At 27.0% G+C, this 13,519-nt stretch overlaps 1 protein-coding gene across 2 annotated transcripts in view; it reads right to left on the bottom strand.

Annotated features, from left to right (window-relative positions):
* LOC100202128 (DEP domain-containing protein 1A) overlaps positions 1-13,519 on the bottom strand; it is a 60,779-nt gene that overhangs the window by 9,066 nt on the left and 38,194 nt on the right. For both annotated transcript variants that reach the window (XM_065801717.1, XM_065801715.1), the window contains 3 exons: positions 8,063-8,224; positions 6,907-7,073; positions 2,771-2,896 (listed from right to left, as the gene is read on the bottom strand). In XM_065801717.1, coding sequence (XP_065657789.1) covers positions 2,771-2,896; positions 6,907-7,073; positions 8,063-8,224 — 455 coding nt within the window. The remainder of the gene's footprint in view (positions 1-2,770; positions 2,897-6,906; positions 7,074-8,062; positions 8,225-13,519) is intronic.

Below are 13,519 nucleotides of genomic sequence, written 5' to 3' on the forward strand. Positions count from 1 at the left end.
GATAACCTGGAAAAAAAAAACAGTATACTGCGTCAAAAATCTGGTGGTTCATATTTTTTTATTGTTCAATAGGTTATTGAAAAACTATGTATCAAACATACATCTTTACTTTTGAAACTATATGTAGATGTTAACAATTTTTATGTAAAGTCTGGTCGACAATGTACATTATGCCAATCCAAATTGTCTGAAGACTGTTGCAAAATTCTTGGTAACTTGCAAGATCTGGAATGTTCTATTGCTGATGATGTCAAAATGTCACTTATTCACATTGCTGGTTATGTTACACAAAATGATAAAGAACATACTGATTATGAACTTTTATATTAAACAATGTTCTATTATCAGAAATATGGTCAGTTTTCTAAACTTTTGGATCGCGGTAGATTAAAAATTCCAACTGATAATTTGTGCTAATGGACATTTTTTTGTTTCATAATTTTTCAAATAATTAAAGATCATGTTTGCAGAAAATCTTTAGATACTATTTTTATGATTATATAGTATTTTTATGACTGTTATTTATTGGATATGGAAAAACATCATTATGTAATATTGAGCAACATTTAAAAAAAAATTTATATACCACTGACATTTTTAGATCTGACAAAGAACCTGCACTAAAAATATTAAAAATCTCTTAGAAATATTCTTAATTGTCTACTATTTATAATATATATAGTATACTAATTTATAAAAGTTTCATATAGTGGCGTTTTATTTTTTTCAGATTTTGTTAACAATTACATTTGTAGTAAAAGAATATTAGATAAATTTGTAAACAAAATTTATCTAATATTCTTTGTTTGGTTTAATAACATTTTCTACTCAATATAAGAAAATATTAATTTTATATTTTAGATGGTAAAGCCAAAACTAAAGGTGAAATTATACCATTGTGTAAATGTGTGAAACTTTGAATTAGAAAAAATTTCTTTGTTTTTTATTTACATTGTTTATTAAGATTTACTTTACTTGAGATGATTTTTTCTTTTTTCTTCGAAAAAAAAAAAAAATTAGGCTATACAGAGAATAAAAAATCTTTTTAGTTTTAAAATTATGTTTTAACGAATTTATTATCTTTTTTGCCATAAAAAAGTAGGCCTCCACAAAAAAATCTGGCTGCATAATGGTCTGTAGTAGAAAACGCTATGAATTAGATCCTTAAAGGTTAACATCTTACATAAAATCAATACAACAATTTATAAAGACCAATTAGATATACTGACTACTGACTAGTATATTTTTAGTATATTTTGGCATAAACTTAGATAATAGTTTGCACAATTGCAAAAACCCACCACCCCCTCACCCTTCCACCACCTTCACCCTGTATACCCACAAAGCAAACCCAAACACTGATGTATTAACAAGGATATAAATTTCATGGCCTTTTTTTTAATTAAGCAAACCATGGTTTTAGCACCATGGCTCGCGTTTTAGTTAAAAAATAAATAAATAAATAAAAATTGGGAAATTCCTTATTATATCATTGGAAATGGTCCAGTAAATTGGCTGTATAAAGGCAATCACAAAGCTGGGTGTTCAGTGTCTTAACACTGAACACCTACCTATACACATTAAAAACTATCAAAAATCCACACACATGTTACAAGTTTGGACAAGAATGCGATCGCACTCTGTAACTGACCACGCTAATAATTTTTTTTCTTTACAAATTGACCATGGCTGTTTTAATGATTTAAGAATTTAAACGCAATTAAAAAATCATTACGTATAAATAACAATTAAATAACAATTAATTGCTGATCTTTTCTAACGTTTTTATTTTACGTGAAAGCTTTAAATAAAATAAAAAACTAATTATAATGATTGTTTATTTAAACACATTTTGTGTAAATTAAATATTTAATTTTTTTTTTGTAGGCGTGTATTTTTCATGATAAATTTAAACATTTGAAACTATGTTTCCATATATTTTTATGAAAAAATCTTTCATAAGATTACTTTTTTTAAATACTTTAAATAATAAGTTTAATTAAAATCTTCCCATTGCAATGGAATGATTTAATTGCTTTATTTTTTTTATTTTTTATTTTTACAAAGAATCGTTTAAAAGCTTTTTTTTTTTTAAATTTGAAATACTAATAAAATGATTAAAAATTACTATTTTAAAAAGACTAGGTTATTAAAAAAAAAAATTTTTTCGACACATTTTCAAAAAAAATATTTTACAATTTAAAAATATTATACTTATTTCATTTCATTAATTTAATAAACATTTAAATAAGAAATTTTCATTTATTAAACAATCATTAGAAGTAATTTGTAAAAGCCTTTTACGTAACTTTAATAAAACATTTTAAAAGATAAGTTTTAAAGTAATTTATTTCAACTGCAATTAAAAACAAAACAAAAAGTAAATTTCACTTCAAGTTTGAGTTTTATTTTTAAAGTTTATATATTTTCTTTTTCGCGAGGAATTGTTTCCTTTTTCAGTTTTTTGAAATTTTTTTCATAGTTTTCAGACTTAAAAAAAAAAAAATTAAAAACGCTTAGCTAATCTGTTTAGCTTAGTGTTTCTTTTTTCAGCGCATTTCTGACAAGTTTAAATTATCAAACATCTAAACAGTGGTGGTCAGGTTGTCAACAACAAAAAAATCATTTGCATGGTCAGCAATAGCATTGATCGAATGCCATTCCTGTCCAAGCCTGACAATAACCACAAACTCCTACTCACACTCACAACAACCATGTACATATTCACTAAGTGAAAATTTAACTAGTAACAAACATTTTACAAGCGTACCATAAATATTTCTTCATAATGTTCCATAAGAAAAGTTGTTATTCTCATTGAAACCACATCTTCATACATTTTATTCATTGACTGTTTTTCTTTACGAACAATTAAATGATAAAAGGAATGAAGTATCTAAATTGAAAATAAATTCAAATATAATAAAAAATTAAAGGAAACTTGACTCAAACTATAAAATCTAATAAATCATATTTTAATTGCAAAAATTAAAACAGGCTAAAGCTTGTAAACAGCCTATGAACCAAAATATCAAATCTTGCTTTTGACTAACAACTCTGTCTAATTTTGCTTTTGATATATATATAAATATATATATATATATATATATATATATATATATATATATATATATATATATATATATATATATATATATATATATATATATATATATATATGTAAATTAACAAATTTGCATTCCTTTTAAAACAATAATTTTAGATAAACCAATGCATTTTTAAACGAAAACGCAAATAACTAACATTCAAATTACCAGCTGTTATTAATTAAAAATAATTCTGACGTGCACAAATTTCCATTCAATTAAAAAATTAAGTTTGGTACCATCCAAGTAATTTAATTTAGAACTTTTTTCATCATGATTATTTGTCAAACCTTGTTTTTCAAAACTCTGATTTTTTTCCACTGGTCAACTATGACCGACAAGAAATAATTTGGGAGATCAAAATAGCAACTTATAGTCATTCTGGGCGGTCATTAATTTTTGACTGGCCATTATTTTCCACGCTGTATATACATCATAGCCTCCTCATCTGTAGTAACCTTCTCAGCCTTGGAGAGGTAAATCAAAAAAAAAAAATGTATGTACATATTTATATGTATGTATGTATGTATGTATGTATGTATGTATGTATGTATGTATGTATGTATGTATGTATGTATGTGTATATATATATATATATATATATATATATATATATATATATATATATATATATATATATATATATATGTATATATAAGGGTGCAATAAATCAATGAACGTGCAAATGTCTGCTAAAAAAAAGACAGAAAAACGAATGTCGCGTTCCTTTACTTTTCCTTACACAAATGTCGGGGTTAGCTCAAAGTTTTTCAAAATGAACGCACTACTTCAGCAATTTTTTTTTCCAAATAATTAAGTGATTGATTGTTTTTTATTTATTATAAAAAATACATAATTGCAATATAAAAACAATTAACTAAAAAATTTAAATGCATTTTGAAAGACTTTAAAAGAAACCATGCTACAACTACTTTCTTCAATTGAACGAAGAAAGTAATTATGCTCTAGCATGGTTTTTGCATGCATTTACAAAAGCATTCAAAATTTTACTAGAAATGACTGCATTTGCAGTCATTTTCAGTAAAATTTGCATTTTAAAAAAAAACCATGCTTAAACTTAACAATTTTTTCTTTTTTTCTTATTTTCGTCAAAGTGAAGTAATGTTTGATTGCATATTAAAAAAACTTCTAAAAGTTTTAAAAAAAAATTTTCAAGTTTTGCTAAAAAATACATAATCAAATAGAATATATATAGTTATTATGTTTATTATAACTTTAATTTTTTTATTGTGCATTTAAAAACACCAATAATATGATATTTTTATTAGCTTATTATTAATACTTAATATACTATTATTTTTAAAGTTTTTTAAAAAAATATCAAAACAACTAAGCATCTTTTTGATGTTAAAGAAAGATGGTACAGTGAAAAAAAGGTGCAATGACTTGGATTGTGTTATGACTTTGGGAAAATTGGATATATGGCCAAAAAGATATTGAATTTATGTTTTGGAACACCATAAATGGATTGCCGCCAAGCAATAAAAAACACGGGCAACAACTAAGCTGGATATTGACAAATCAATGTTTCTCTTTTTGGGTTTGCCAAAAGTATCCAAATATTAGCAATGCAACCAATTCAATAACAATGGGATGTAAATTTTGAAATAAAAAATTTCCTTAGCTGCGCGAGCTACAAAAGCTAAATGAAATTAGTTTCCTTCGTTATTTATCTGTGAATGACCGAAGTTAGAGTATTTCAAAATCTCACTAGTTTTTATAAAAAAAGTAATTAATTTGGTGATTCTTAATAATACTAAGATCATTTATTTTAATAACTTTCTTATTTTAGCATTTTTTCAAATTGATGTTTTGCTAAAGAACTATTTCAGCAGGTTGCAAACATTTTTTTTTTTTTTATAGGTCCATATTTACGAATTAATTACAAGTATTATTTGATAAAAAAGAGTTTCTAAAATTTGAGTTTTGCATGCTTTTTTTATATTTTTTCTTAAATAACCGAAGTTACATGGTGACCGAACTTAGGCAATTTTACAGTATATGTTGTATATATAAATATATGCATACATATATGTATATACAACCCCTCCCCTGTTTATTCTCACACCTCACCCCCACCCTTTTGTATTAAGCACCCAATAGTACTTTTTCAATGTTATTTGATCAAAAATTTTTAAAAAAGCAAAATCACATTAGTATTTTGAAAAATATCCTTAACAATCGAGAACAGGTTGGCATCTAGGAGGCATAGAGTCAACTAAATTAATGGGAACTGATGTTTGCATCCCCATATTGGCCTGATTTTACTGAATGGATCAGCATGCTTTGCAGGCTTGATGCCTTTTATTTGACGCCCAACATGTTCCTATAATGCTCAATGAAATTCAAGTCAGGTGTTTGGGATGGCACAAACTTCTTAAAACAAATTTTTTCTTCTAAGAAACTCCCTAAACTGATTTGACTGTATAGGATTATTATCCTGCTGGTATATCCATCTATGAGGCATTTAACTTTTACATGAGGTGACATAATACCAGTAATTCTATAGAGTGGACAATGCCAACATCTTCAATACTTTACAGTAGGCAGTTGTTATGTAGGATTATATCTTGTACCACTTAATGTTGTAAATACCTGATTCAATCTGATACAATTTTTTTTTAAATGATTGTTGAATTCTCTGCATTAGATGCTTTGATACAAATTCTTTTTGGGTATTTCAATTTTTCAAGGAAATCAATAGCTTTTTAGCAAGCATCTTTCAAAAAAAATTAGCATTAGGTAAACAACATTTTGTACTAGAAATACTACAACTCATTCCATAGCTGTAAACCATTTTCTTTGTTTATAATCATGAATTATTCACATAAACACTCAAAAGAGATTTTATATGTTTATATTTAGGTGAATAAACATCTAAAGCTATTTCTAATCAATATGAATTTTCATCTTTTTAATGAGAATGACTTTTTTGAAAATTAAAACTGCATCTTTAACAAAAATGTTAAAAATAAAGTTTTAAATCTCAGATTACTAAATTTATCTCAGAAATCCAAAAACTTTTGATAAACCTGTACCAATGTTAGTACAAAGTACAAAATTCCACCTCTCATAGTCTGAACTTATTAAAACTCTCAAGATTTTTATCTTCAAATTCATCTCTTTATCTTCTTATTTATTTCTTGAATCAAAGTTAGTTCCTGCTAAGGTTGCTTAGGTTGCGTTTTATCATGCTTGTCATTTCACCACTTCTGATTCCATTTTCTACCTCTTTAAATCTCTTAAATCGTCCAAGGACCAAAAAGTGGTATATGGAAAAATTAAGAGATTTAAATGGACCGCTTCAACCACAAGGATTATCACAAGTTGTTCCTGTGTATTACCTTATCTATACTAAGTACTTTCTTGATAATCTTCTATTTGAAATCGCAACTAAAATGTAATTTTAACTGTGAAAAAAAAAAGGATTAGGTGTCAGTATTGTTACTGAATAATGCAAGTCATTTGCATCCAAAATTATTATTTAAATATTGATAATTATTATAAAGTTTTCTCTAACTTTTCTTCTTTAATTAAGCTATTAATAGTAAATATTAGAATATTTTTTTTATAGAATTAATCAACTTTAATTTTATAAAATAAATTATATAGAAATCTGAAAAAATAGTTTATAAAAAAAAATCTTTAAAACATAAATCCATAAACATAAGTACATAAATTGATTTCTATTCTTCTGTCTATTTACTTGAGTTAAAAAAATCTTCAAAACATAATTAAAATAATTTTACAAATTTATTAAAAAGTAAAACTATTTTACCAAATCTTTATTTGGAATATCTGCACTGAGACATAAGGTGTCATTGCAGCTTGCTTTTTTCATAAAGTTCACTATTAAATAAAGTTGACAGCGATTCCAATTGGGTAACAACAATAAAGTATGCTGTAAAATTTTGATAACAGCTTTTGAGTCTGCGTGCAACATAGCTAAATTTATTACAATTTATATGTATATATATATATATATATTATTAAACATACATATATGTATACATATATATATAAAATATATGTATATAGGTAAATATATATATATATATATATATATATATATATATAATATATATATATATATATATATATATATACACTATGTATTATATATGTACATATAATACATATGTATTTATATATAAGATATATATACATATATATATATATATATATATATATATATATATATATATATATATATATATATATATATATATATATATATATGTCAAGGTTCGAATTAAGTCATCACAAATTGCAATATCTGGAAATATTTCTGGTCATCATATTCTTAGTTTATTAAAAACCTGTAAAAAATTATTGAACACTGTCTTAATGAAACAGTTAATTTACCATATTGTAATAATTAATGAAAAAACAAAAAAATAAATTTACTATAATAAAATTGACAACTTACATATTTTTAATTATTGTTTTCTTTTTAAATGCCATGTAATTTAAGGATTATAAATAAAAAAAGTTATAATAAAAAAGTAACTATTACTAAAGGTCTGCAAAATTTGTGCGGTAATTTAAAAATCAACCAATAAAAAATAATGCGAAAGCTCTTTACGCATTGTATAAAACATTAACATTGATTTTTGTTTAGGGGGAAAGTATTAGAAATTATTTATTTAAAAATTTAAATGTTTCAAATTAAAAATTAATTAATTGATAATGAAAATAATAATAATAAAGATATATTAAAAAATAAGTTATTAGAATTTTTTTGTTTTGTTTTTAAATGACTATAAAAAGTTTAAATTATTTTTTATTTTTAAACTCTTAAATATTGTATACATATCAGCAAAAGAGTTACGAACATTTAATATAAAAGAAATATTGAATAAGATTTAAATAAGATAAATAATATTTATGCACCTCTACAAACATTAAGTAAACACTATGTATATTAATTTTACCTTCACACTCTTGCAATAATCCAAAAAAATGATAAGGGAAAAGAGGCTCAGCCAAATTTTTTTCATAATACTCTTTGATAGTTTGAAATATATATCTCTCTAATTCTTTATGATTTTTAAAATTAGTTTGATTATCTTTCAAATTCTCATACGATTCTGGCCCTAAAAATTGAATATACATACATACATTTATAATACATGCATGCATACATACATACATACTAGGGGTGGTAAATGATTAACGATTAAAAACCATTAATCATTAATCGATTAATTAACAAACGATTAATCGATTAATTTTTTTTTTAATATAACAACTTTGCGCTTTTTTGTTTCAAAGATTTTTAGGAACCTTTACAAGCGTTTTTTTAACGAACAAGACTTGTGTTGACTTGTATGTTGATTTGCCTTTATTTTCCGGCATCCGGTCAAATATTATTATAAACAAACAAAAACAATGCTTTTTTCATAGTGCCGTTTCTTAACCACCATTTACAATGTTGTTTGGAAAAAACCGAAGTTTGGAAATACTTTTTATTGGAAAATAAAGGCAAATCAACATACAAGTGCAAACATTGTTCAGTTGAACTTAAATTCCATTCATCAACTTCAATTTTCTTGTATCATTTAGAGCACAAACATAAAATTTATTTGACTAAAGTTATTTCGGAGAAGTCTAAAAATATACAGCCAAGTATTGCTACCTATTGTAATAATATAGGTAGCAAAGCTGAAGATGTATTAGCTCGTTTAACTGCTGTAGATCATATCCCTTTTATAACTGTGGCCAATAGCAAAGATATTAAAAAATGGCTGGAAAGCTCAAGGACTTAAAATCCCTGATGCTCGACATGCTATAAAGACAATTGTTATGAACTACACAAACTCAATTAAGTTAAAAGTTGTTCAAGAGCTTCAGCAAAAAAAATTAAAAGGAGAAAGGTTTTCAATTTCTCTTGATGAGTGGACTTCTCTTGATGAGTGGAGAAGAAATAAAACACATTTCTGATATTGTTCAGGCTCTACATGTTGTAGAGTTAAGTGTTATGGAACTAGGGAAAAGAGACTGTGATCTGATAAAATCTGATAAAATTATTTTGTTTTTACTACAAAATCCTAAAGAACAAAATACTAACATGGTTCAAAAATTATTTACTGTTGTCTCGGAGAGAATTGTTGAAAGAAGAAATTGTAATGTTGCTGGTTTACTGTGCTTTTTACATAACCCAGCTGACTATAAATCAGACTCAGAATTTCCAGATAATCTTTTGAAATACCCACATAAAAATAAAATTGCTAAAACTGCTAGAGAAATATACCTACGTTTATTTCTACATGAGGAAGTAGAAGCAGCATATCAGTCTGAGTTAGAGTACACTTGTAATGAAAAACCATTAAAAAAAAAAACTAAAGGTGAAGAATTAGCAGAAATAATAGCTAATACAGCTTCAGCAGCAGGAAAAACTAAAGGGATAACTTTTAAATCTTCCCCTCAAGAAGTTTTGACATGCATTAAACGTGAAGTTGCAGTTCTCGAAAGCACTGGAAACAGGCCAAGTTCTTTAGAAAAGTTTTATAATGCCATGCTAAGTCTTCCCCCGTCTTCTATAGAAGCAGAAAGAAGTTTTAGTGCAGCTGGTTTATTTGTTACTAATTTAAGAACTAGCTTAAACAATGATACTGTTGATAATTTATGTTTTTTAAGATCGTATCTGATTAAAAGAGAAATAAAATCATAAAAAATATAAATTACTTTTTATTAAGTTATAAACACATTTTTTCTAAAATTAATCGAAAATTAATCGATTAATTTTTCGAAATTTAATCATTAATGGATTAATGTAAAATACCGATTAATCTACCAGCCCTAATACATACATACATACATACATACATGCATACATACATACAATTTTTTAGCTTATTCATTTTATCTTCATGACAATAAAATGAATTAAAAATTATGTGCTTTAACTCATTTAACTTTTAAAGCACTTTGTCACTTTGTTACTTAACAGAATGAAAACTTTGTCACTTTGTTACTTAACATAATGAAAACTTTGTCACTTTGTTTACTTAACAGAATGAAAACTTTGTCACTTTGTTTAATTAACAGAATAAAAACTTTGTCACTTTGTTACTTAACAGAATGAAAACTTTGTCACACTGCTTACTTAACAGAATAAAAACTTTGTCACTTTGTTACTTAACAGAATGAAAACTTTGTCACTTTGTTTACTTAACAGAATGAAAACTTTGTCACTTTGTTTACTTAACAGAATGAAAACTTTGTCACTTTGTTTACTTAACAGAATGAAAACTTTGTCACTTTGTTACTTAACAGAATGAAAACTTTGTCACTTTGTTTACTTAACAGAATGAAAACTTTGTCACTTTGTTACTTAACAGAATGTTAAATAAAATAAAAATCAATTAAAACTTATTGCAAATCTGTATTTAAAGATAATAGAATGTTTAAAAAATTTGTTTTTTGGAAAGATAGAATAATTTTAAAATATAAATAAATTTAAAATACTTTATAAATAAATAATTCATTCAGATTAATTTAACTTAAACTTTGCGGCTAAAAGAGTGAACTGTTTTTATATCGACTGTATAGAGCACAAACGTAGTATGTCCAAAAACCAAAATATGGAGAAAAACGGATTTCAATTTTCAAAACCATTTGCAAAATATAGCAAAGTATTATGTGGGGGCATTTTATCAATGATTACATACTATCATGTATCTAATGTAGGATAGTGAACATCTAAGTGGTGTTGTTGATTCCAAATGACTTTAAATGTTGAAATTTGTTAAGAGGATGAACAAAAATGGACATGCAACATTTGTGCTCTATAAAAAAGTAAAGAAAAGTCTTATTACATTTGTGCAATATAAATAATTCAAACACAATTGTTGATCAATGTAATTTAATCCTTAATAAAAATACATTTGATAATCCTTAAATTATCATAGTAATAAATTTAATAATCATGGAACAGTGAAAATTATAAATACTAATTATAAATAATTAAAAAAAATATAATTGAATTAAATGAAATAAATTTGATAATCTTGAACTTATCATGAAATAATCATAGAACAGATAACATTAAAATATATGAATACTTTAGCACAATATTTCATGATTACTGTAACCCTAATTAAACAAAATAATTTAGTTTTAACTTTTAAGCGTCATCATCAGTCTTTTCAGTGGCATCTGGTTGTGGAAGGCGATCTCTGCATTTTGCATTGCTTGGCAGATCATGGTAGAAGGGTGCATGTTCCTGAGGGATGATGCCTGATTCTATAAGTGACATCAGGTCATTCATTTTTGGCACCGAGATTGACAGGCGGCGATTGTAGGCAGACGCCAATGACAGATTTGCAAGCAAAGTTGGTCGACCGCGTGCTATTAGAGTATTAAGTTCCATAAATGAGTCACTTTTTATGGAGTATTTGTATTGAATAATGTATGGGCGACTCTTTTCAAATCGCATCCATTTTATTTTCATCCACTGCACTGCTTCATTAAGAGTATTTTTTGATCGATTTTTGACGAATCTTGATAAGGCTTTGAGATCATGTACATCATTATGGTACCTTCTTTTGACAATAAAGAGTGGATTCTGCTTTCTAGCAAAACCAATTATGAGCTCCCACTCTCGGGTTGTGTAGACTTTTTTGTGCCGGAATGCTTTCTCAATAGTCGCATGCATTTAGTCTGCCTCCAGATAACTATGACCTGATTCCATAAACTTTAAGTCAATAATTTCAATATTTTCAAGTTCTGGACAGCATACAGCATTGCTGATGCAACATAGAGATTCCTGTTTTGACTGCTACAGGTATCTGAAAATGTAGTAACGTGTTTCACAGTAGAAGGAAGATTCCCTAAATAATCTAGAAGAGCAGATCCTATTTCATTGGCGCCTCTTCCACCTTCGGTTTCATCCCACAAGTAGCAGTACCCTTGGTGTGATGCTGTCTCAAACAATGTAAAATTGTACACAGCCAGCTTTCTTTTGTAGTATATCTGAGCATCCCCCGCATGCGGTGTTACCAAAACAGCTTCCAGGTCAAAGGTAACTACAAGAAAAGATTTGTCATCATGAGCACGTTGTTTATCAATGTATTTTTCTTCCATTGATTCCTTTTCTCTTTGTTTATGTTGATCCCATGCAACTTTCAATGTAAACTTTCTTGCTTCATCTGCATCACTGTAAGCATTGCAAACAGAGCACTGATCTTTTTTTGGCTTGAAACATCTGAGATTGAAATCATTGGTAAAGATCTGTCTATATTTGTGCTCTTTTACTGGTGGTAAGTTCAGGCGCACGCAGTAGTCATCTCTGTAAAGTCTGTACATTTGTTTTATGTTCAGGTCAGGTGACAAGTACTGTTTGTTAGAATTTTTTCTACAATAATGTGGGAGAACTTTTGGAAAAGTGTTTATATGATTGTGGACATGTTTAACAATGTCCTCCGAAATTTTGTTGTGTGCTGGTCCTCCTTTTCTTTTATCAGTTCCCACAAATGCCCCAGAATCACCTTTTCCCGCTAATGCCGAATCAACACATCTGAAAGAAAATGAAAAGGTTTTGCAGAAAAAATCCTGACAAACTCTTTTCTTAAAACCATCATTTGAGAATAAATAATATGCATGACTTTTTGTTTCTTTTTCTTAGGATCTGGCGCTGCACACCTGGAACGCTGTCGAATAATAGGCTCTTCATTAACAAGGCTGCACAAAAACTGTTTTTTAACATTATAATCTTGAAGACTATAATATTCCTGGCAATTGTTGACTCGATCTTCCTTAGATATTACAGAGTTGCATGTAAATCTGCATTTGTTACAATCAACTGGTTTGGGATTTTTAGCAGGAACTGTTTTGCCTTTTCTGGTAACATACAACAAACCATTATTGCGTGCCTTTTGCCTAATACTCCGTATCCATTTTTCAGGTTCTCTTTTTCTTTTTCTCCCTTGTTTGTCTTTTTCAAGATCAAGAACATGCACATGTTGGTCCAAGATTGGTGAAGAGAAATTAAAAGTATTCCCAATTTGATGATCATTATTGTCAAACTCATAGCCATCCGTATCACTATCAGAATTAGGCAAGTTGAGTTCATTGGAACTAGCGATTATATGTTGATTTGTACTAGTAGAAGGCACTTCAATTTGTTTTTCTACTTGATTATCCAAGCTAGCCACATGGAGGATTTGATTAGAGCTACTAGCAACAACATAAGATAAGCCTGTTATTAAATCATATAAACTATTAGTCACATTAAGCTTTAAAAACACTTGGACAAGTTGATCCGAACTAACCGTTTCAACTAGTTGATCAGAGTCTGAGCTAGCTGTTTGGACAAGTTGATCAGAGCTAACTGTAGGCCTATCAATGAGTTGATCTAAAGTAAATGTTTCATTGAATTGATCTAGACT

This window comes from Hydra vulgaris, chromosome 07 (assembly GCF_038396675.1).
Source record: "Hydra vulgaris chromosome 07, alternate assembly HydraT2T_AEP".
NCBI lineage: Eukaryota > Metazoa > Cnidaria > Hydrozoa > Anthoathecata > Hydridae > Hydra > Hydra vulgaris.